The following is a 25951-nucleotide window of genomic DNA, read 5'->3' on the forward strand; positions in this document are numbered from 1 at the left end:
TAAGAGAATAAGGAGTAGAAGAGAAACTTAACAGAAAGTAAAAGCGGAAATTAAATGCACAGCGGAAATTAAAAGAGTAGGGAAGAAGGAGACAAACACACAAGAGTTTTTATATTGGTTCGGCAACAACCTGTGTCTACATCCAGTCCCCAAGCGACCTGCGGTCCTTGAGATTTCTTTCAACCTTGTAAAAATCCTTTTACAAGCAAAGATCCACAAGGGATGTACCCTCCCTTGCTCTCTTTGAACCTAGTGGATGTACCCTCCACTAGAACTGATCCACAAGAGATGTACCCTCTCTTGTTCTCAGTCAAACCCAAGTAGATGTACCCTCTACTTGTACCACAAAGGATGTACCCTCAATTGCGTTAAGACAAAGATCTCAGGCGGTTAAACCTTTGATACTTTGTGAATGGGGATACAAAAGAATTCTCAGGCGGTTAGTCCTTTGAAAACTTTTGTATAAGGGAAAGGGAAGAATCAAAAGAATTCTCAGACTATGTCGTTTTGAATTCTTTGACAAGGGAGAAGGGAGACACAAAAGAATTCAGGCGGTTAGTCCTTCATTCTTTTGGAAAAGGGAGAAGAGAGACACAAAAAGAATTCAGGCGGTTAGTCCTTGGCGAATTCTTTTTGGCAAAGGGAGAAGAGAAAGAAAAGATGAATAGCACAAGTTTTCAAGGTTTAGAAAACCAGAAAACTTTGGAAAGCTTTTGGCACAAAGAAGAAGAAGAAGTTCAAAGAGATTCAGGGCTTGTAAAAGATTGATTGAATAAGTGTTCAAGATGATTGAAATGCAAAACAAAGCCTTGCTTTTATAGACTCTTCATGTCTGGTCAAGACAACCATTAGAAGAGTTATGACTTTTAGAGAAACCTAAAAACCAATTTGAAAAAGTCAAAAACTATTTGAAGAGTTACATCTTTTGATTTATTCAGAAACAATCACTGGTAATCGATTACCAAATTAGTGTATTCGATTACACAAAACTTTTATGTGAAAGGATGTGACTCTTCACATTTGAATTTGAATTTCAACGTTCAAAGGCACTGGTAATCGATTACCAAAACATTGTAATCGATTACATCTTTTTGAAATTAATTGGAACGTTGTAAATTCAATTTGAAAACTTTTTCAAAACAATTTTGCTACTGGTAATCGATTACAACAATCTGGTAATCGATTACCAGAGAGTAAAAACTCTTTGGTAAACATGTTTTGAGAAAAAATCATGTGCTACTCAATTTTTGAGAAAAACTTTTCATACTTATCTTGATTAAGCCTTCTCTAGATTCTTAAGTCTTGAATCTTGATCTTGATTCTTGAGATTTTGAACCTTGAATCTTGATTCTTGACTCTTAACTTTCCTCTTGAGTCTTGAATTTTTCTTGATTCTATCTTGAACTCTTGAATTGTTCTAGATTCTATCTTGATCACTTGAGTTGTTCTTTGATTGATCTTTGAGATTTTTGTCATCATCTTTTGTTAACATCATTGTTATCATCAAAACACCTTTGAATCATCTTTGATTCACCATGAAGCTTTGCTTCTACAGGAAATGCAACTATAAAAAAACCTAGGGAATAATGGGATGAAGAAGAAAGGAAAATGGTACAATATAAATTAAAGGTAAAAAACATAATTACATCTACATTAGGCATGGATGAATATTTTAGAGTATCAAACCACAAGAATGCAAAAGAAATGTGGGATACCTTACAAGTAACCCATGAAGGAATAACTGATATAAAAAGATCTAGAATAAATACCCTAACTCATGAATATGAATTGTTTAGAATGAATAAAAATGAAACTATACAATATATGAAAAAGAGATTCACACATATAGTAATGAAGATGTTATTAGGAAAGTTATGAGATGTTTAAGCAGGGAATGTGATGGAAGCTTACTTGTGGGGCTTCTATGGAGGCTGGATCTTTGAGCTTCAATGAGGTCCTTTAATGGTGATTTTCCACCATGGAGATGTAGCGGAAGACAAAGGAGAAGAGGTAAGAGGCGACGCCATCCACTAGGGAATAAGCCATGGAAGAAGGAGCTTCACCACCAAGATGAGCCTTGAATAAGAAGCTTGGAGAGGATGCTTCAATGGAGGAAAAGAAAGAGAGAAGGGGGGAGCACGAAATTGAAGGAATAAAAGAGGGAAAGAAGTGGAACTTTGAAGTGTATCTCATAAGACTTTCATTCATCAAAGTTACAACAAGTGTTACACATGCTTCTATTTATAGACTAGGTAGCTTCCTTGAGAAGCTTTCTTAAGAAAACTTCCTGGAGAAGCTTCTTTGAGAAAACTTCCTTGAGAAGCTAGAGTTTAGCTACACACACCCATCTAAAAACTAAGCTCACCTCCTTGAGAAGCTTCCTTGAGAAGCTAGAGCTTAGCTACACACCCCTATAATAGCTAAGCTCACCCCATGACAAAAAAACATGAAAATACAAAAAAAAATCCTACTACAAAGACTACTCAAAATGCCCTGAAAATACAAGGCTAAAACCCTATACTACTAGAATGGCCAAAATACAAGGCCCAAAAGAAGAAAACAACCTATTCTACTATTTACAAAGAAGAGTGGACCCAACCTTGGCCCATGGGCTCAAAAATCTACCCTAAGATTCATGAGAACCCTAAGCCTTCTTTATCAACTCTAGCCCAATCCTCTTGGAGCCTCTTGCTCATGGCTCTAGTAACTGGTCCTTTCCTAGGGAGGATTGCATCAGAATGGCAACCAAAGGTAACGACAATTACAGAATCAAGAGACCTTACTAACATGTGTCTTGCAACTCTTTTTGGAAAGCTTCAGGAACACGAAATGGAACTCATGAGACTAAATCAACATGAAGAAAATGACAAGAAAAAGAAAGGAATCACACTTAAAGCTTTATCTTCAGTTCAAGAAGAAAGTGATAAAGAAGACTTGAATGAAGTAGAAGAGATGATGATTTCAGTTTCTTCGTAAAGAGATTAAATAAATTCCTAAGAAACAAAGAAAATCAAAGAAGATCAAACTTCAAACCAAAGAAAAGAGGAGAGGATTCATCTTTTGTTCCAAAGTATTATGAATGTAATCAACCAGGACATCTGAGAGTTGATTACCCGAGTTTCAAGAAAAGAATGGAAAAATCTGAGAGGAAAACTTTCAATGATAAGAAAGCAAATAAAGCTTACATCACTTGGGATGATAACAATATGGATTCAACCGAAGACTCAGAAAATGAAGTCATGAATTTAAGTCTTATGGCAAAAAATTGTGAAAGCGAAGAAGAGGTAACATCTTCTAACAATAACTTATCTATTTCCTTTGATGAACTTCAAGATGCATTCACTGATTTACATAAAGAATCAGTCAAACTTGCAAAACTTGTTTCATTTTCCAAGAAAACTATTTCAAACTTAGAAAAGGAAGTTTTGAAATTAAATGAAGAATTAGAAAATCTTAAAACTAAAGTCAAAACTTTAAAACCAATTGACACAAATCAATCTTCTACCATAAAAGTAATACAAGATAGTAAAGAAGCATATAACTCATGTAATTGTTGTAGCAAGTTTATAGAAGAAATCAAGGATCTGAAAAATTCTGTTGCCAAATATACTATTGGCAAAAATAATTTAGATATTATACTAGGAAAGCAAAGATGTGTGTTTGATAAGGCTGGATTAGGATATAGACCTGATAAACAACAAAAATTATATAAAAATTTCTTTTCATATACTCAAAAGAATAGTTCTCCTTTCTTAACATGTTTTTACTGTGGAAAGAAATGACATAGTGCATCTACATGCTATTTTAGGAAAAATAGTTATAATATTTGTCATACCCTAATTTCGTCCGGGGACCTTTGCTTGATGACATGCGACCTTTCTTTGGTCCTTGTGAGGTGCTTGGCACCCATCATTAGGCAATTTGTGAAATTCCAGGACATGCCGGAAAACCAAAAAATATTGATGCACAATCCGTAAGTTTTCGTGACACACCGGAAATCAAATGGAAGCATCGTTGCATAATTAAGTGAGATTCCGTAACATTCCGTAAGTCAAAAAGGGGATGATTATGTAATCCGCAAGGTTCCGTAACATTACGGAAAGAAAACAAGTATCGTTACGAGATTCGTAAGTTTCCGTAACTTTACGAAAAAAGAATCACCAAAAAAGGTAAGGGGGGTGAACTTATCAAGATAGGGGTGTAAATAGCAATTCAAATCTAGGCCCTTCCTGAACATTTTGGAAGTTGGGTTGCTTAAGGAGGAAGCAACTGGGCGGCAAGCTCCTCCACGTTTTTGAAAAAATGGTTTTCGGGGCTTCTGCGGCTTCCGTAATACTTCCGTAAAATTTCCGAAAACCTTGGGTAAGCATATTCCACTTAACATTGGTGAAAGGGAAGAGAAAAAAGATTAAAATCAAATTCGAAAACAGTTCCGTAAGGCTTCCGTAACTTTTCCGTAAAATACGAAAAGGGGGGTGAACTTAGTAATTCGGGTGCGCTTAGAAATCTTCTTCATTAAGTCTTTGGGCGGCAAACACCTCCCTTTTTTTCTATAAATAGGGGAGGGGGGAGCTGTTTCAAAATGTTCAAGACCCCTTTGGCTATGCATTTCGACTATTTTGGGCAAAAAACACGTTTTCGTGAAGAAAAATCGAGTCGAAGTGCTTCTGTAATGCTTCCGTAAGCGATTCTGTGGAAATTCTTCATCGTTCTTCGTCGTTCTTCACCGTTCTTCATCCGTTCTTCGTTCGTTCTTCGTTCTTCAACGGGTAAGTTTTCGAATTCGAGACTTTCAATTCATTTCTTGTTTTGTGTACTTTCACTTTAATTTCGTTTACTTTCAGTTTTCTTTTCTTCCCTTTTGACGTGCTTAAGCCATTTATTTAAGTCATTTCTCGCTTAATCTAAAAATAAAATAAATTTCCACCGATCGTTTGAATTGTATCATCCGTTAATTTTGGTTAAAATGAATTCCGACCGTTCGGTCGTGCCGTAACCACGTTGGAAATCAAAAAAAGAGGTAAAATAATAATATAATAATCAAAAAAATATTTTTTAGTAAAGTAAAGCGAAAAATCAATCGGACGTTTTCTCTTTGGGATTTCTCATTTTTAATCGAATTGACTAATAACTAAGGTGAAACTAAGGCTAAAATCAACTCGCCTAGTCAAGCTCGTCCACAAAAATAGGTTTTTGAAAGTTTATCACTTCAATTTCTTATTAAGTAAAATGGGTCATTTTTAAGGTCCAACGCCTTAAAATGATCACCTTTCAAGTAAAAAGAATCACTTGATTCACGCATAAGAAAGAACTACGTAGGTCTGATTTTCTCATCCCAATTGAGGAATACGTAGGAGCAAAGGGAAACACCCTTGTCGACCACAAAAAGAGAAAAAATATAAAAAGGGTATAAAGGATATAAGGACATAAAAGGGAACGTAAAAATCAAAGTCATGTTTGCACATTCGATTAAAGGCTGTCGTCCCTTGTGACGGACGTGTGGGGTGCTAATACCTTCCCCGCGCGTAAATACAACTCCCGAACCTTTCACTTAAAAGTTCGTAGATCGCGTCTTTTCCGGTTTTTCCGACGTTTTCCTCAAATAAACGTTGGTGGCGACTCCGCGCATATTCCTTTCGTGGAACACGCATCCCGCGAGTAACGCGTCGCCCTCCCGCCAAAGGGTAGGTTGCGACAATATTAAAATGATATGGGTTCCAAAAGGATCTTTTATCAAAACTGGCATTCGAGGACCCAAGAAAGTTTGGGTACCTAAGTCATAAACATGATTATGTAGGATACTTTGAAGAAGAGTTGGTACATTGATAGCAGATACTCTAAACACATGATGGGAGATGCATCAAAGTTTACTTATATTTCTCCCAAGAATAGTGGACATGTGACTTATGGTGACAACAATAAAGGTAGAATCCTTGGAGTCAGAAAACTAGGTACGAATTCATCTACCTCCATTGAAAATATTCTACTTGTTGATGGTCTTAAGCATAGTCTACTGAGTGTTAGTCAATTATGTGATAAAGGCTATCTAGTATCATTTGACTCTCATAATTGTGTTATTGAAAACAAACATGATAGAAATATAAAACATATAGGCTTTATATCAAATACTGTATACATGATAAATTTAGATAAAACATCAGATCATGATCAATGTTTTCTTAGTAAAGATGATGATTCTTGGTTATGGCATAGAAGAATTTCCCATATAAACATAGAACATTTAAATAAACTAATTTCTAAGGATTTATTTATTGGTTTACCAAAACTTAAATTTGAAAAAGATAGATTATGTGATACTTGTCAAAAAGGAAAACAAGTAAGGGTTTCATTCAAATCAAAGAATATTATGTCTACAACTCAACCCTTACAACTTTTGCATATGGATCTTTTTGGCCCCTCTAGAACTATGAGTTTTGGAGGAAACTACTATACTCTTGTTATAGTTGATGATTACTCAAGATTCACATGAACATTATTTCTCACTCATAAAAGATATGTTTTTCATGCTTTCAAGAAACATGCTAAAATCATTCAAATAAGAAAAATCTCAAAATTGCATCTATTAGGAGTGATCGTGGAAGACAATTTGAAAATAAGGATTTTGAATCATTTTGTGATGAAAATGGTATTGAAAACAATTTTTCTGAACCTAGAACACCTCAACAAAATGGAGTAGTTGAGAGGAAAAATAGATCTTTAGAAGAGATAGCCAAAACTTTGCTTAATGATACAATCCTTCCTAAATATTTATGGGTTAAAGATGTAAATATTGCATGCTATATAATGAATAGACCTTTAATTAGACCAATCTTGAAGAAATCTTCATATGAATTGTATAACGAAAGAAAACCAAACATTTCTTATCTTCATGTGTTTGGATGTAAGTGTTTTGTGCTAAACAACGACAAAGACAACTTAGGCAAGTTTGATGCAAAATTTGATGAAGGTATATTCCTTGAACAATAAAACATTTAGAATCTATAACAAAAGAACTATGATCATTAAAGAATCTATCCATGTTGCTTTTGATTAAATTAACCCAATTAGGCGTGTTTTTGAAAACAAACATGATAGAAATATAAAACATATAGGCTTTATATCAAATACTGTATACATGATAAATTTAGATAAAACATCAGATCATGATCAATGTTTTCTTAGTAAATATGATGATTCTTGGTTATGGCATAGAAGAATTTCCCATATAAACATAGAACATTTAAATAAACTAAATTTCTAAGGATTTATTTATTGGTTTACCAAAACTTAAATTTGAAAAAGATAGATTATGTGATACTTGTCAAAAAGGAAAACAAGTAAGGGTTTCATTCAAATCAAAGAATATTATGTCTACAACTCAACCCTTACAACTTTTGCATATGGATCTTTTTGGCCCCTCTAGAACTATGAGTTTTGGAGGAAACTACTATGCTCTTGTTATAGTTGATGATTACTCAAGATTCACATGAACATTATTTCTCACTCATAAAAGATATGTTTTTTATGCTTTCAAGAAACTTGCTAAAATCATTCAAAATAAGAAAAATCTAAAAATTGCATCTATTAGGAGTGATCGTGAAAGACAATTTGAAAATAAGGATTTTGAATCATTTTGTGATGAAAATGGTATTGAAAATTTTTTTCTGAACCTAGAACACCTCAACAAAATGGAGTAGTTGAGAGGAAAAATAGATCTTTGGAAAAGATAGCCAAAACTTTGCTTAATGATACAATCCTTCCTAAATATTTATGGGTTGAAGATGTAAATATTGCATGCTATATAATGAATAGACCTTTAATTAGACCAATCTTGAAGAAATCTTCATATGAATTGTATAACGAAAGAAAACCAAACATTTCTCATCTTCATGTGTTTGGATATAAGTGTTTTGTGCTAAACAACGACAAAGACAACTTAGGTAAGTTTGATGCAAAATTTGATGAAGGTATATTCCTTGAACAATAAAACATTTAGAATTTATAACAAAAGAACTATGATCATTAAAGAATCTATGCATGTTGCTTTTGATGAAATTAACCCAATTAGGCCAAGAAAGGAAATTCTTGTGATATTTCAGATTCTTTAGAAGGTATACATATTCATGGTGAAGAGCACAAAGGCAAAGGAAAGGGAAATGATGAAGACTTTCAAATTGATGAAACAAAAACAAGTACAAATCTTCCAAGAGAATGAAGAACTTCAAGATACCATCCTCTTGATAACATCATCAGTGACATATCTAAAGGGGTAACAACTAGACACTCTCCCAAAGATGTTTGCAATAATATGGCTTTTGTTTCTTTAATTGAATTTTGAACAAGTAATCGATTACCATATGTTGGCAATTGATTACCAGCAACGAAACTCCTAAAATTCAAATTCAAAAGTCATGACCCTTCAAATTATAACTGTGTAATCGATTACACAAACATTGTAATCGATTACTAGTGGAGAGTTTTCAGAAAATTTGTCAACAGTCACATCTTTTGAATGGATTTGAGAATGGCCATCAAAGACCTATAAATAGGTGACTTGGGCACAAATTTTGTAGAGAGAGTTTTGCTTGTTCAAAATGTCTTATCCTTTAAAAGGAAATGACGAGAGATATTCCAGGAGAACTTCATTGCCAAATGCTGTCTCGAAAGAAACTCTTGGGCGAACACTTGCAAATCTATTAAGAGTTCATCCATGGACTTTAATTGTAATATCCTTCTCTTCAAGAGAGAATTCCTTTTTTTTCTTCTTATACAAAGAGATTGATTAAGGGACCGAGGGTCTCTTAAGTTGTAAGGAATTATGAACACAAAGGATGGGTTGTTCCTCTGTGGTTCAGACTTTGTAAAGGGATTTTACAAAGAGAAAGGAAAATCTCAAGTGGATTGCTTGAGTACGGGATGTAGGCATAGAATTTTACGAACCAGTATAAAACCGTGTTTGCATTCTCTCTTCCCTTGTCTCATTTATTTTGTTGCAATCAATTTTGTCTTGCATGATTAAAGAACATTATTAAATTGATTGTTGCTGCTTCTTCTGTATTCTGAGCCTATCTCATTTAGAAGGGGGTTAAAAGTTTTTTAGTGAGAAATTAATTCACCCCTTCTTAAGATAACTGAGGCCACATTTGTCCAACAAAGAACTCTCTCAAGATATGCAAAATAAATTTGAAATGTCAATGATGGGTGAGTTAAATTTTTTTCTTGGGCTGCAAATAAAGCAAATGAAGAATGGAATATTTATCAGTCAATCAAAATATTGGAAAGACCTAATTCATAGGTTTGGGATGGAAAATGTTAAACACATGGCTACTCCTATGAGTACTGCTTGATATCTGGATAAAGATGAAACCGGTTAGTCAATAGACATAAAGAAATATAGAGGTATGATCGGATCTCTTCTTTATTTATTTGCAAGTAGACCTGATATAATGTTTACTGTTTGTATGTGTGCAAGATTTCAAGCAAATCCTAAAAAATCTCACCTTAGTGCAGTTAAAAGAATCATGAGATACTTATTAGGCACTATCAATCTAGGATTATGGTTTCCTAAGAATTCCTCTTATAATCTAATAGGATACTTTGATTCTAATTTTGCCAAATGCAAACCTGTCGTTTTATTGGCTCTGCTCTAGTATAATGGCATAGTAAAAAACATAATAGTGTTGCTTTATCCACTGCTGAGGCGGAATATATTTCTGCTGGAAGTTGTTATGCATAAATACCTTGGATGAAATGATAACTTTCTGACTATGGATTAATCCTTGATCATATTCCCATTCGATGTGATAACACGAGTACAATCAATCCATCTAAAAATCCTATTTTGCACTTGAGAACCAAGCATATTGAAATTAGACATCATTTCTTGAGAGATCATGTTCGAAAAGGGCTTTGTGTACTAGAATTTGTTGACACAAAGAATCAGTTAGCTGATATCTTTATAAAACCTCTCCCTAAAGAAACTTTCTTTGCTATTAGAAGAGAATTAGGACTCTTAGATATAAATAACTTAGATAAATAGATATTTTGTTTGTCTATTTTTTATTATTTTTCTTATGATTGTTAACTTTTGATTGAGTTTTGATTATTTGTTTTGCTTGAGTTTTGATTGTCTTTGATGATTGTGTTTTATAGTTTATTGATTACTTTTTTATGATTGTTTTTTACTAAGTTTTGATTATTGTTTTTGCTTTAGTTTTGATTGTCTTTGATGATTGTGTTTGATAGTTATGATGATTATTGATTGCTTTTGATGATTGTTTTTTATTGAGTTTTGATTGTCTTTGAAAGTTATGATGATTGTTGATATTATATATTTTGATTATTTATACTGAATATGTATTTTTGTGGGTGCAAAATAGTTAGTTGTAATGCTTATTTCACTTGAAAATCCATGTTTTAGGCTCCTGTAATCGATTACCACTCCCTATAATCGATTACCATAGAACAAGTCCCTATAATCGAATACAATAGTTGTAATTGATTACCAAAGGGGTTTTGGCCGCTGTAGGATACACCAATAATCGATTACAGCTCGTATCTAACTATAAATACTGTATTTTTCTCTCTCCTTGCGCAGACCATCTTCTTCCTCATTCTTCTTGACGGCGCCCTCCATTCCTAAAACTTCAAATCTTCATATCTTTCTCATTTATTGTCCAAATCACTTTAAACAAAGTCCTAATTTCATATTTTTCAATTCTTTACAAACATCACCAATCAGAATCTGCAGAAATAGTCTCAAATGACAGAACCATCAAGGAATTGAAATGGTTCATCCTCCACAACCACCGCTGTAGGACAACGCCGCCACGACACAACCGGTGACCCACCAGTACCACCTAATCCTTCTTTTTCTTCTCAATGGTTATTGACTCTATTTTCTTCAAATGAACAACATCAAAGGTACTATTCCCTATTCTCAAATCGTGTCATTCTCAATCCTAAATATCTAGACATAGAATTCTTTGATGGGGAAACTTTTTATTGTTATCAAGTTTTTCAAAATTCGGAGTTAGTTGATTTTATGTCTCTAAAATTTCCGTTCTATCTTGAATTAGTTTGATTCTTTTATAATAATTTGCAAATTTAGGATGGATCCATTTTCTTTGAGGTGCATAAAATACCCATTGTTATTGATCAATCTCTATTTTATTCTTTGACAAAATTGAGTAGTCAGTGTTCCGTTTGAGGGCACTCTAGTTGATGATTGGAAGCATATCTATTATAGTCATGATGCTCATAAAATGGTCTCTAATGACCATGCTGATATGATCGGCAGATTGCTTGCTGGTTCATTCCCTTTGAATGTCACATTTTGCATTATATTCTTTGTCGAGTTTTGCTTCCACATTCCACAAATCTTGCTTAGGCCTTTAAGGAGATTTAATTTTGCTATGGGCTCTTCAAACCGGTCGCCAAATTGACTGAGTCCATCTTGTTAAGTACCGTATGCATAAAGTATTATGGGCCAATGCATCTTTTCCTTATCCTCATCTTGTCACTCTATTTCTTTAGCATTTTAATGTTCCTTTAGAGGATGAACTTTTGTTAAGGTCAAACATTTATTTGCTATTGGTGCTAGTGTTGTTGCCTCCTTTGGATAGCGAAAGGATGTGGATGTGCGTAACACAACCTTCCACCTCCAATTCCTGAAGACCACATGAGCTTAGGTATCTTCGGGCTTAACACAACCTGCCAACACCCTCCCCGCCACCGCAATGGGATTCCTCATCTTCCTTATTGAATGACGTTCTCACTGAGCTTAGGTATCTTTGGCTTTCGCCGGTGATCATTTCAATGCTATAGACTCACGCATCACGCGTCTTGAAGACGACATGAGCTTCATTCATCGTTCTTTGATCCTCCTGCAGATCCATAGAAGTTTCTTTACATCCTACTTTTATCTAGTATTATAAGTCATTAATTTTTGGACAATTTACTATTTCAGCCTTGTATTTGGCTTTGGATATTTTAGCACTTGGTTCCTTTGTGCTTGCTTTAGACACTTAGCACTTGGTTATTTCGTGTTTGCTTTGGATATTTCGCACTTGGTTATTTTATGTTGCTATGGATGATTAGCTTTTGATTATTTTGTGATGATTGCTTTGGATTTTCTGGCTTTGTTATTTTGTCTGGTATTTTTGACTTTTTAATGTTGCCAAAGGGGGACAGAAACTCAAGAAAACGGGTAGACTATTTTTTCTAAACATAGGAAATAAATTGAAAATTAAGTGGAGTAAGGTGAGTTCTCGCCTTGCAAATAGAATATCTTTTAATCATGGTTTTATATAGCTGTCATCATCAAAACGATGGAGAATGTGATTGCATATGCTGTATAAAGGTTTTGATGATGCCAAAGATTGAAGCAATTCAAAGTTTACTACAAGTTCAAGACAAGATTAAGAGAAAGAATTCATAAAAGTCCATTATTTTTTAATAGAATATCTTAAAAGATTGCAAAGGTTTGACCTTAAATGCTTAAATTTTCAAAATCTCTTATAAAAAGTTTTAAGTGTTTTTACACATTTTAAAATAGTATATTTCTCTATGGTAATCGATTACTAGAAGCTATAATCGATTACCCAAAGCAAAATTTAATTTTGCAAAGTTTTCAGAAAGTTTGAATTTGAATTTTAAAGGTTGACATGAGCTTAGGTATCTTCGGCTTAAACACAACCTGCCAACACCCTCCCCGCCACCGCAACGGGATTCCTCATCTTCCTTATTGAATGACGTTCTCACTGAGCTTAGGTATCTTTAGGCTTTTGCCGGTGATCATTTCAATGCTATAGACTCACGCATCACGCGTCTTGAAGACGACATGAGCTTCATTCATCGTTTCTTTGATCCTCCTGCAGATCCATAGAAGTTTCTTTTACATCCTACTTTTATCTAGTATTATAAGTCATTAATTTTCTGGACAATTTACTATTTCAGCCTTGTATTTGGCTTTGGATATTTTAGCACTTGGTTCCTTTGTGCTTGCTTTAGACACTTAGCACTTGGTTATTTCGTGTTTGCTTTGGATATTTCGCACTTGGTTATTTTATGTTGCTATGGATGATTAGCTTTTGATTATTTTGTGATGATTGCTTTGGATTTTCTGGCTTTGTTATTTTGTCTGGTATTTTTGACTTTTTAATGTTGCCAAAGGGGGACAGAAACTCAAGAAAACGGGTAGACTATTTTTTCTAAACATAGGAAATAAATTGCAAAATTAAGTGGGAGTAAGGGTGAGTGCTCGCCTTGCAAATAGAATATCTTTTAATCATGGTTTTATATAGCTGTCATCATCAAAACGATGGAGAATGTGATTGCATATGCTGTATAAAGGTTTTGATGATGCCAAAGATTGAAGCAATTCAAAGTTTACTACAAGTTCAAGACAAGATCAAGTGATTAAGAGAAAGAATTCATAATAGTCCATTATTTTTTAATAGAATATCTTAAAAGATTGCAAAGGTTTGACCTTAAATGCTTAAATTTTCAAAATCTCTTATAAAAAGTTTTAAGTGTTTTTACACATTTTAAAATAGTATATTTCTCTATGGTAATCGATTACCAGAAGCTATAATCGATTACCAAAAACAAAATTTAATTTTGCAAAGTTTTCAGAAAGTTTGAATTTGAATTTTAAAGGTTGTAATCGATTATCGCCTTTGTGTAATCGATTAACTGTAGCGAAATTTTTTAAAATTCAAACTGAAAAGACACGACTCCTCAATAATTTACTATGTAATCGATTACCAAAGATCTGTAATCGATTACCAGTGAGAAAATTTCAAAAAATAATTCTGAAAAGTCACATCCTTTCATGAGAGTTTGAAAAACCACCAAAGGCCTATAAATATGTGACTTGTGTTCGAAAATCTTCAATGTTTTTCAGAACTTCATTGTTTTATCCTCTCAAAAGAAAACCTTTGGCCAAACGCTTGCATATCAATTAAGGATTCTTTTAAGTTCTTCAAGTTGTATTATTCTTCTGTTAAAGAGAAGAAAAATATTTTGTACTTCAAAAACAAATTGTTGTTGTAATCAAGAGGAAGTGGGTCTGTTGATTTGTAAGTTTTTCTGAACACAAGGGAAAGGTATCCCTAGGTGGTTCAGAAGTTTTAAAGGAATTTACATGGATAGTGGAAATCTCAAGTGGATTGCTTGAGAACGGGACGTAGGCACAGAAAGTGGCTGAACCAGTATAAATTGAGTTTGCAATTCTCTCTTCCCTAATCTCATTTACATTATTGCGCTTTAATTTTATTTTTCACATTTAAAGAGCATCGAATAAATTGTTCATTGCTTCTTTTTCTGCATATTAAGTCTGCATATATCTTTTAAAGAGAGAATTAAAATTTGTTAGGGGAAAATTTTGAAACTTAATTCACCCCCGCCCCACTTAAGTCATTGAGACCACTTGTTTAAGAGCTGAAAATGAAAATTTTGAAATTTGAATTAAGTCGTGAAATGGTGGTATGAAGAACATGAGGAAGCTCAACATGGGTCTTTGAAGACGAGCTTCAGTAATGAGGAGCTGAATGCATTAAGATAAAGATTTTATGGTCGGTCTGGTTCAAAGGAAAAATATTTTTGAAACTCACATAATTTTTATAGGAGTGTTCATAGAAAAATACTTTGATGGTATGTTTTATTTTGGAAAAGAATCAAAGCAAATAAAAAGAAGCGAAAAGATAACAAAAAAAAGTAAAAATTTGGTATCTTGTTTTTCATATTTCAAATATTCATTTATTTGTTTTATGGTATCTAGAGCTTGGACTTTGATATGGGCTTTTTTTTTCTTCTCTTTTGGGGGGGCTTCGCTCTAAGAATTTAAGGGGAGACTGAACTGGTTTTCATGGACTCGCAAACGGGAGGAAACTGATCAAATATGCAGTTTGGTGTTGAGAAACTTGTCCGATCGAACTACAAGTATTGGCGACTGTGCATTGAAGCTTTTCTCCAAGGGCAGGATTTATGGGATCTCATGGCAAAAAATGACATGAAAATGCCACCAGATACACCGGACACGATGGAGGCCCGACGAAAATGGAAGGTAAAATATGGGAAGATGTTGTTTGTTCTGAGAATGACGGTCAACAAGGAATTAATTGATCACATTAGAGATCTTGACACACCAAAGGATGTATGGGAGACACTAGAAAAACTCTTCTCCAAGAAAAATGTTGCTCGATTGCAGTTGTTGGAAAATGAACTTGCATCCACAGTGCAAGGAAATCTTACAATTGCTGAATACTTCTTAAAGATTAAAAATCTTTGTGCAGATCTGAGTGAGAAAATCAGTGAGGCAAGGTGAAGGAGATACATCATTAGGGGTTTGAAAAAGGAGTATTCTCCATTTATCATGTCCATTCAAAGATGGACCAACCAACCATCATTGGAGGAGTTACAAAATTTTCTCACAAATCAAGAAGCTTTTACATCCATAGAAGTTTCTTTTACATCCTACTTTTATCTAGTATTATAAGTCATTAATTTTCTGGACAATTTACTATTTCAGGCTTGTATTTGGCTTTGGATATTTTAGCACTTGGTTCCTTTGTGCTTGCTTTAGAATATGAAACATCTCCAACAACAAATGATTCTATATTTGAAGTAGCTTGAGCCTTCTCCATCTCCACATCTTCATCTTCTTTTCCTAAAACTCAAAATAATAATAAATATTAGAATAAACTCAATTAAGAGATTAGAAGATAACAATTATTACACATTATTTACCTTGCATATCAAATCGTAGTAACCAATTTTTAGTACATATCAAGGCTTGCATGTTGTCAGCAAGAAGCCTAGTTTAATATTTTTTAAGCACCCGTGAGCCAATACTAAATGCTGATTCAAAAGCCACCGTTGTAATTTGGATGCTTAAAATATCACAAGCCAATAGTGAAAGATCTGGAAGCTGAGCTTCATTGTCCTTCCAATATTGCAAAACATCAAGATTGGGATGATATTTAGTTGAGATTTACCCACTTGTGACATATCTTGATCTTCAAATTGTATAAACTCCTACATTAATTCCACAAAAATAAAAAATAGTTAGTCAAAGTAAATAAGAATAAATGATTTGTAGTTAAAAAATTAAGAGAAACCTTGACTTACATCCATAACATCAACTTGAGCAATACTAATAGTACTAGTAATAACCATAGTCTCTTGTGATCAACCTTGACTTAAACCAACATTGCTTCTTGTTTCTTTGGAATAAATTTGAACATACTCATTATATAGAGTATACAACTTGTGCTCCATAACTTTCAACTTTGCTTGACAAGATATTGGATCAAGACCAAGTTTTGAATAACAATACTTCAAAAGTTTGATTTTAAAGCGTGGACCTAGAATGCACCCAAAGGAAAGCACATTGCTATAATCACTCCAATATTTATCAAACTTTGTTTTCATATCAATTTCCATTGTTCTAATCAACTCATCCTTATTACTCAAATTTTGAAGCAATAAACATTCAATTTTCCACACTTGCATGAATTACAAATTAGACGTTGGGTAAGAGGAACCAGATATCAACTCTGTGATTTAAAAAAAAGGACGCAAAAAATCACACATTTTTCGTCCTCTCTCCCATTCTTCATTAATAAGACAACTTGAATAGCTCCTATCATCAAATTCAAGACTACAAAAAGCACATCGATATACAAGGGCACTCTCAAGCATCATAAAAGTAGAATTCCACCTAGTAATGACATCTAAGCTCAAACCCATCTTTGTATGAATACCACCAACTTTTGCAACACAAGATTTAAAAACTTTCATTTTACCCTCTGATCCCTTAACATACTTAATGCTTTCCCTAATTTTTTTTACAGCAGGACCGACTACTTTCAACCCCTCTTGAACACTAAGGTTTAAAATGTGAGCACAACATCAGATATGAAAAAATTCACCACCACTTACTAAACCATTAGTATGCAAAAGTCTTTCCTTCAAATAGTCTTGCATTTTATCATTGGAAGAAGCATCATCTAGAGTTAATGAAAATATTTTCTGCTCAATCCCCCATTCTTCCAAAAAAAATCATATATAACTTTAGCCATCTCACGCCCCGGGTGTGGAGGAGGAAAATTAGAAAAATTAACCATTTTACCTTTCAACTTCCATTCTCTTTTATTGAGTATGATGATTATTGAGCATGATCTTCCATTCCCTAGTAGAATAAGCTTGACATCTGATGTGTGGACATCTTGTACTTCTGAGGTTATATTTCATTAACTGCGCATAAATTCAAATAAATCACACAAAAACTCAATTCATCTTGCCCATAACTTGCAGATCAAGAATTTCGTGGTTCATTCCCTTATCCCACGATTTTATTATATAATAATAATTAAAGAATCACTTGTAATAGAGAACATATTAAAGAATCAACTAAGTATAATTCAGTTGAAAGGAAATAAATAATTGACAAGTGAAGTGTGATGGGTGTAGTAAGTTTGTGAAAACAAAAGTATCTCTGCAACAGAATTGAGAAAGAAAACATAGAATTGAAGAAGAAAGTACTTGAAAGTAAGAAAGTACATAGAGTGTGAACAACTGTAAATGCTCAATGATGGAATAAAATTGAATGCTATTTTTCTCAATTTTGAAGAAAATTGATCATACTGTGATTTATTAAAAGAACATATTTTGCCATGAATCACAAATATTAAAAGCAGGAACGTGAATAAGATAGGATAACATCACAAACAACAGAGAAAAGAAACTTGTCAACATGATCACATAGGCTTCCGTTGCAACAGGTCATCAAGTTCTTTTTTCACTTCTTTTATCAATTTCCACCACATTTCCCCTATTTATACAGTCTATATCCGAGATTATAAATAAAGATTATGAATAGCTTATCCGTATTTAGATTTTCTCTACAAAATATACTGCCAGTTCAACTACTTGTCTCGTGCAAAAAGAAAAGAAAATATTAGCTCTGTTTTCATTTTGCAATTTCTATCCTTTTGGTGTTGTCAGGCTCAAACTAAAATTTTGAAATTGTTAATAGATTTCATCTCGCATGCTCTAATTGTATGTTAATATAATATAATTAATTAATGCATCAAAAAATGTCAAATACCAAAACAAAAACGTGTGAAAAATATAAAAAAAAATTGGCTTTTGTTAATGTCCTTCAAGAAAGAAAAATGCAGAGAGAAGATAGAAATATCAGCTGCAAATGTTGCAGTTGTTTGTTAAGTGCAATGGAAAAATTGAAATGTATATCTACATGTAGGAAGCTGATAGGAGCAAGGTACTTGAACAAAGGTTATAATATATGGCCTATGCCGGAGTTGATGCAAAATCTAACCGTACACTAAACACAACACGAGACTATGAGGGTCATGGATCTCACACACTATCAACAAACAACAAACAACAATGGAGGAAGCTTTGTTCCTGAGGCCATGAAGCCGACAAAGGGAATAAAGCAATGAAGCCGAGGGTTAAAATAAAAAAAAGAGGTGTGAGCAGCGGATCAAAAGTTATAGATTTTTCACATTTTTCTTTTATTTTAAGAGTACAACAACAATGAATCAGCCCCAACAAAAATAGGATAAAAACAAATTCTAGAGAGAGAAGAGATGTACTTTGCATGGTGGCATGGTGGTGAGCCGAGGCTGTGCTGCTATGGTGTGTCGCGTGACTGCGTGAGCATGAGTCGCGTTCTATTTTCCTTGAAAGGGAAAGAGTCGTGTTACTGCACGCGTGCATGAGTGCGTGGTGGAGAAGAACCGTGAGGAGAAAAATGTTTCTTAGCCTGCTACATCCACGAGTCTGTGAAGAGAAGAAGAAAGAAAAGTTTAAAGTGGAAGAGAGAAAATCAAACCTAATGTAACTGGGTCACACAATCAAACCTAATGCGGACAACCTGCGGACCCCTCAGGCCAAACCCGCATAGTCCATGGATTAAGCGGGGCGGCCCAAAAATATGACATAACCATGGATTGTTTAAAAAAATTGGTTTTTCCCGCGCGGGTTCCCACGGGCCAATCCATGGACTTGGGCTGTTTACCCATCCCTAGTAACAGGGAACAATCAAGCTTCCTCTGAAATGCGTCATCACAATGGAGACAGAGTCATAGTCACTGCTGCAACACAACACAACACATCCTGTTGTGAAGGAGGGAACTGTAAAGATCAATGCTGGCAACAATGAAGTTCAGCTGAGTGACGTCTATCATGTTCCTGGCTTAAAGAAAAATGTCATTTATGTCTCACAAATCACTAGCTCAGGCAAGATCTTTTTTTGGCCCCAATAGCGTCAAAATCCTGAATGATGTGAGAAATATTGATGCTGACATCATATTGGAAGAAAAAAGGAAGGATTCTTTGTTTGTTTTATCTGCAGGAGAGGCATATGTCAAAAGAACCAGCCAAGTTGTAGTCCTACCCTGTGGCATGCTAGACTTGGGCATGTAGACTATCAAATGCTACAAATTATAGCATCTAATAAGCTTATTGTGGGCTTCCAGAATTGAAATAGGTGAAGGAGGAAGTTGTTTGCCAAGGATGTCAATTTGGTAAGGCTTACAAGCTCCATTTAAAAGTTCCAACAGAGAAAGAACCATTCCTTTCGAACTTATACACACAGATCTAATGGGGTCGACAAAAACACCTAGTTATAGTGGATGTAAATATACTATGGTACTAGGGGATGATTACACTCGATATACTTGGTTGTATTTCCTAAAGGAGAAAAGTGAAGTTACACATAAGTTTGTTATTTTCTCTGACATGGTGGAGAAGGAGTTTGATGCAAAAATCAAATGCTTGAGGAGTGACAATGGAGGTGAGTTCAACTCAACAGATTTCACAGTTTTTTGTCATGAAAAAAGGGATCCAAAGGCAATTTACTTGTCGAGATACACTGCAGCAAAATGCAGTGGCTGAAAGGAAATTAGCTCATCTAACTTCAGTGAGCTTGTCATGGATACATGACAAAAATCTGCCTCGTGAGTTATAGGCAGAAGCAATTCAATGTGCTTGTCATGTAATCAACAAGTTGCCTCCATGGACAGGCAAAGAGAAATCTCCATTTGAACTACTCTATGGGGATAAACCAGTAGTGGATTATTTTCGAGTCTTTGGAGCCATCTTCTATGTACATATTCAAAAGACAATAAGAAGCAAATTAGATCAAAAGCCAAGAAATGCATCTCTGTTGGTTATGCCCTTATAGAAAAGGGTGGAAATGTATGGATCCAATCACTAAGAAATTTGTTACATCTCGAAATGTAGTATTTGATGAGATTTCTTCTTAGAAAGCTGAAGAAGAGGTTGTCTCAACTGATGAGTTCAGAGGAGAAGTGCAACCAATTGCAGATGTAGATGAGCAATGAGTTACTAACGTAGAGCAACAAGGAGAGGAAAGCATTGAGTCAGCTGAAATAGATGCAGAAGAAGTAAGAAGGTCCGATAGAAGAAAAAAACCTCCAACATATTTAAAAAAAATTAATTATATTTTCCCTTGTAATTTATTAATCAGAATCCTCAGGCCACAACATTCATCTTTACTTTAGTAACAGGACCCTAAATTATTGAACTTTGACTGCAGAGCCGCTATGTAGCACGAATACCTTTGGTAGTTTGGTACAGTTGCCGCAGGCATGTATGCTTTCAAGGGAAACGAATTCTCTCTATTTTCTTTTTTGTTCATCTCTTTTATTTTTATGTTTTTAGAAAAATAAATCAAAAGATGCATACTTTATGAGAATTCAAGATGAAGTAACACTAATTTTCTCAGAAAAATTCTATTCTTCTGAGAGATGTTATGAATAAATCTTCTAAGATGCCTTTTTAAAAATCACTATCACTATGGTATGACATACAGCAAAAGCGCTATCTATTGCCCATGAAACTCCTAGTACTATACAGATTAACAGAAGTGGCCAAAACTGAAATTCAGCTAAAGTACTATACAGACGATATTTCCGATGCTTTGGAATCCAGTTCTTCTTGAGGATTATTAAGAAATTCAGCTAAAGTTGGCACTTCAAAGTCAAACCTGGGGTTCCTCATTTGGCTCGGCAAGTTGATCTTCCTCTGTTATTTTCTGAAGTTCTACATTCTCCCAATCTTCGAGAACAACTATTCTATTCTTAGTTTCCCAAGTGTGGATCAATCGATCCAACCCTGGCTGCCAAATAATATCCCCCCCTTCTCCTTTCAGTATGAACTTATACTGGAATGTTTGTCCAGCAGGCATATCCTGATTACACAAAGGAAGCATATACAACATTTATAAAAGTTTTTGATCCAACAATATTTTCAAATTCTGAACAGATTTTACTCACCAGCTCCACAGCCCATACATGTCCTTCAGACCATGTCATGGGTAATGCCTCTAAAGGGTCCCATGAACCAAGCACAGGACCACCTCCAACTATAAGAAACTGTTCACCAAAATTACAAGTCTTTTGTAACTGGAATGATACACGAACAAACTTTGATTCATCTGCACAACAAATTACAATGTTGGGATTTTGAGTTCCACGGCATATATATGTAGTAGGAAAAATACAAAAGGTCATTAGAACCCACTTGTTTGTTCACTCTGTTGAGCCTGAGGCTCCACAGTTTCCAAGTCCACCTGCAACATTTTATTCGGGCCAAGAGACTGTCTCATCAAACATGCCAAAATCTTGTACGTTCTCAATTTATTTAATGTAAATACAACAACTAGACAACCATTTCTTAACGAATTTCCCCACATAACAGAAAAGCCAATTAGTTTGGGAACAAAACATGGATTTAGATCTTTAAATACTTTAGTGTTGTTCTGCAATCAGAATTTGACTCTTTTAGTGTTGTTCTCCAATCAGAATTGGAGTTTTAATTAGGTAATCTATGCTAATTCTTAATGCAAAATTTATAACACGAATTATTGAGGTGAAACTCCAACTCCAATTGAAAACCAGTACTAAAAGTATTAAGAAATTGCATCTAAGTTTTGTCTTTCATTTGGCTCATATCCTCTTGAATTATACAAAATCATTGAAATAAATTCTCAAGACAGTAAAGAGGCTCCACCAGTAACACCAAAGCAACAGAGAAAACTTCAAACCCGAAATATGCTGGAAAGAATCGTACCAAGCTATAAAAAACAAAGTAAATTGTTGAAGTCGCCAAACATTTCAAGAAATAACCATTCCCATAAAAGGGAAACAAAAAAAGAAAGTGAAAATGGAATCAGAACCAAGAAGTCTAGCATAGCAGTAATACGAAATGTTTCGTAACAAGTTTTGGATCTACGCATACTCATACAAAAGGGAGAATATTTAGCGTATAAAAAGAAACCAAAAGGTGAGAAGAAACGGGGCAAGCTACTAGGAAACACGAAATTTCAGAAAAAGGAAAGAAGAAAAAAAACAAGAAAAGAAAAAGAAGCATATTTTGAGAACCCAACAAGAATCACCCCCACTTGAAAGCAATCATGTTCCTAACATGCAAACAAGAAACACCCCAAGAAGACCAAGAACAAACAAAAGAATTATGATAGTTCCAACAAAGAAAAACAAAAATGAGAAACTAAGCATAGAAAAAAAAAGAAGCAAACCTGGTCCTTTGGTGGCACTGCATGAACAGGGTAAAGATCATTGTTTCGAACCAGTTTCAGGAGCAATAAATTCCATCCCTTTTTCTCATTTTTGGAACGAAGGGTGAAGCAGAATTCGGGTCTATCAGAAACACAAAGGGGAACTCTGGGAGAGAAGGGTCCTAGAGTCTCGACCCTGGCCTTAGAACAAGAGCTTGTGAGGGCTTTCATCATTGGTGAAGTTTGTTGTGCCACACAACAATGAGTTTCTGGGGTGAGAGTGAGACACTGGTTTGGTTTTTAGTTCCTTTCTTCGATCGCTTTAGTAGTTGAGAATCTTGAATCTATCTGGTGCTGACGGTGAGGGTCGTTTTATATAGTGGTGGGGTTTACGCAGTTTGTTTATCCACGTGTATGTGTCATGTGGACAGGAGGTGGCATCACTGGAATTGGTTCACGGTTTTTTAAGTGAAATACTATTGCTATATTTTTTATTTTTCTAAATATTTTAACATTTTAGTTTTATAAAAATTTAAACTTCTATTTTATATTTTAATAATAGAGAAAATAGATTATGTATTAAAAATATAGAATATTTTTACACTTTCATTCAATTACATTTTATAAATAATTATGTTTCATAATTTTTTTAACTTTTAGAATAAATATTTTAGAAGTGATATATATTTGATTTTTTTTTATTAATTGATATGTAAGTCTATTTTAGACCGAAAATACATAATCATTAAATTATCAATGAAGTAATTTTGATCTTTACATTACTTATTTATATGGATAGAAGATAAAAATAACAGAATATACTAGATAAAAGATATATAATAAATAACGGTTGAAATGTATGCATAGGTGAATCATTTTTTCCTTAGATTCAACAATAGTTTAGTGTTTATTTTGTTGCGTAAATGACATCAAATATATATACTGGACTGACATATATAACACTTGCTAATCCTGCATTTATTCTGAACAAATTGAACATTTATTGATTAAAAAAAGTAATCATTTCCCAATACCCCTCAAGGCTCAAGTTTCTCCACAACTTTTTCTTCGACATTAACCTTATAACGGTAATGTTTAACACAGAACAAGATATATACGAGATTAATCAAAGCTAACCCAGCCATGAGGAAGTAATAGTAGTCCAATCTTCCAGCATTGATGTCATCATTTAACCAATCAATTCCACCATGCTTCCGAGTCAGTTGGTGCACAACATTAACCAACAAGGTTCCAACATAAATTGAAAATACCACCACAAGATATTGCAAAGAGTTTCCTATGCTTTTCATTTTATCTAGTGACTCAGTGTTGTAGAACTGAATGTGTCCAACAAGTGTAAACATCTGACATTGCACTCATGAGTGCATTTTGATCAAACATTTGACTTCTTCCATTTGCTGAATGATGCAAATCCTCAGGGGATTCTTCACATAATCTTCTGTGTTGAGATCGTTGTCTTGTATAAGGTTTAGAAACCTCAAGAATAATTAGGGTGTCATCAACCTTTCTTTTTCCGGAAGGGAGCTCTATTAATAGGTGTGGGTTATCATTACTGGAAAACCGGTATGCAAATCTTCATAGAGGCTATAGATTTAAACATCTGGAAAGCCATTGAATTCGATCCTTACATCCCTACTATGTAGCAGGGAAATGTTGGATCGAGTGACCTCAGAATAATTAAGAAGGGGGGGTTGAATTAATTATTCCTAAACCTTTACTAATTAAAAAATTACTCTTCTAAGGCTTTTACTAAGTTGTTAAGAGAATAAGGAGTAGAAGAGAAACTTAACAGAAAGTAAAAGCGGAAATTAAATGCACAGCGGAAATTAAAAGAGTAGGGAAGAAGGAGACAAACACACAAGAGTTTTTATATTGGTTCGGCAACAACCTGTGTCTACATCCAGTCCCCAAGCGACCTGCGGTCCTTGAGATTTCTTTCAACCTTGTAAAAATCCTTTTACAAGCAAAGATCCACAAGGGATGTACCCTCCCTTGCTCTCTTTGAACCTAGTGGATGTATCCTCCACTAGAACTGATCCACAAGAAATGTACCCTCTCTTGTTCTCAGTCAAACCCAAGTAGATGTACCCTCTACTTGTACCACAAAGGATCTACCCTCAATTGCGTTAAGACAAAGATCTCAGGCGGTTAAACCTTTGATACTTTGTGAATGGGGATACAAAAGAATTCTCAGGCGGTTAGTCCTTTGAAAACTTTTGTATAAGGGAAAGGGAAGAATCAAAAGAATTCTCAGACTATGTCGTTTTGAATTCTTTGACAAGGGAGAAGGGAGACACAAAAGAATTCAGGCGGTTAGTCCTTGGCGAATTCTTTTTGGCAAAGGGAGAAGAGAAAGAAAAGATGAATAGTTGATGATTACTCAAAGAATATTGTGTCTATAACTCAGCCCTTACAACTTTTGCATATGGATCTTTTTGGCCCCTCTAGAACTATGAGTTTTGGAGGAAACTACTATGCTCTTGTTATAGTTGATGATTACTCAAGATTCACATGGACATTATTTCTCACTCATAAAAGATATGTTTTTCATGCTTTCAACAAACATGCTAAAATCATTCAAAATAAGAAAAATCTTAAAATTGCATCTATTAGGAGTGATCGTGGAAGACAATTTGAAAATAAGGATTTTGAATCATTTTGTGATGAAAATGGTATTGAAAACAATTTTTCTGAACCTAGAACACCTCAACAAAATGGAGTAGTTGAGAGGAAAAATAGATCTTTAGAAGAGATAGCCAAAACTTTGCTTAATGATACAATCCTTCCTAAATATTTATGGGTTGAAGATGTAAATATTGCATGCTATATAATGAATAGACCTTTAATTAGACCAATCTTGAACAAATCTTCATATGAATTGTATAACGAAAGAAAACCAAACATTTCTCATCTTCATGTGTTTGGATGTAAGTGTTTTGTGCTAAACAACGACAAAGACAACTTAGGTAATTTTGATGCAAAATTTGATGAAGGTATATTCCTTGAACAATAAAGCATTTAGAATTTATAACAAAAGAACTATGATCATTAAATAATCTATCCATGTTGCTTTTGATGAAATTAACCCAATTAGGCCAAGAAAGGAAATTCTTGATGATATTTCAGATTCTTTAGAAGGTATACATATTCATGGTGAAGAGCACAAAGGCAAAGGAAAGGGAAATGATGAAGACTTTCAAATTGATGAAATAAAAACAAGTACAGATCTTTCAAGAGAATGAAGAACTTCAAGATACCATCCTCTTGATAACATCATCAGTGACATATCTAAAGGGGTTACAACTAGACACTCTCCCAAAGATGTTTGCAATAATATGGCTTTTGTTCTTAATGACCAAA

At 34.2% G+C, this 25951-nt stretch overlaps 1 protein-coding gene and 1 long non-coding RNA gene across 3 annotated transcripts in view; both read right to left on the reverse strand.

Moving 5' to 3' along the window:
- LOC100811273 (uncharacterized) overlaps nucleotides 1-23083 on the reverse strand; it is a 32435-nt gene extending 9352 nt beyond the window's left edge. For both annotated transcript variants that reach the window (XM_014773540.3, XM_014773542.3), the window contains exon 1: nucleotides 22643-23083. In XM_014773540.3, the coding sequence (XP_014629026.1) occupies nucleotides 22643-22804 (162 nt within the window). In that variant the 5' untranslated portion in view covers nucleotides 22805-23083. The remainder of the gene's footprint in view (nucleotides 1-22642) is intronic.
- On the reverse strand, nucleotides 15351-16604 carry LOC121174669 (uncharacterized). Its single transcript, XR_005890930.1, has 3 exons — nucleotides 16132-16604; nucleotides 15751-16038; nucleotides 15351-15670 (listed from the first exon to the last, which is right to left on the reverse strand). It is a non-coding gene; the product is annotated as an uncharacterized lncRNA (long non-coding RNA).
- Nucleotides 23084-25951: the final 2868 nt, after the last annotated feature.

The sequence above is a fragment of the Glycine max genome, chromosome 3, assembly GCF_000004515.6.
Source record: "Glycine max cultivar Williams 82 chromosome 3, Glycine_max_v4.0, whole genome shotgun sequence".
NCBI lineage: Eukaryota > Viridiplantae > Streptophyta > Magnoliopsida > Fabales > Fabaceae > Glycine > Glycine max.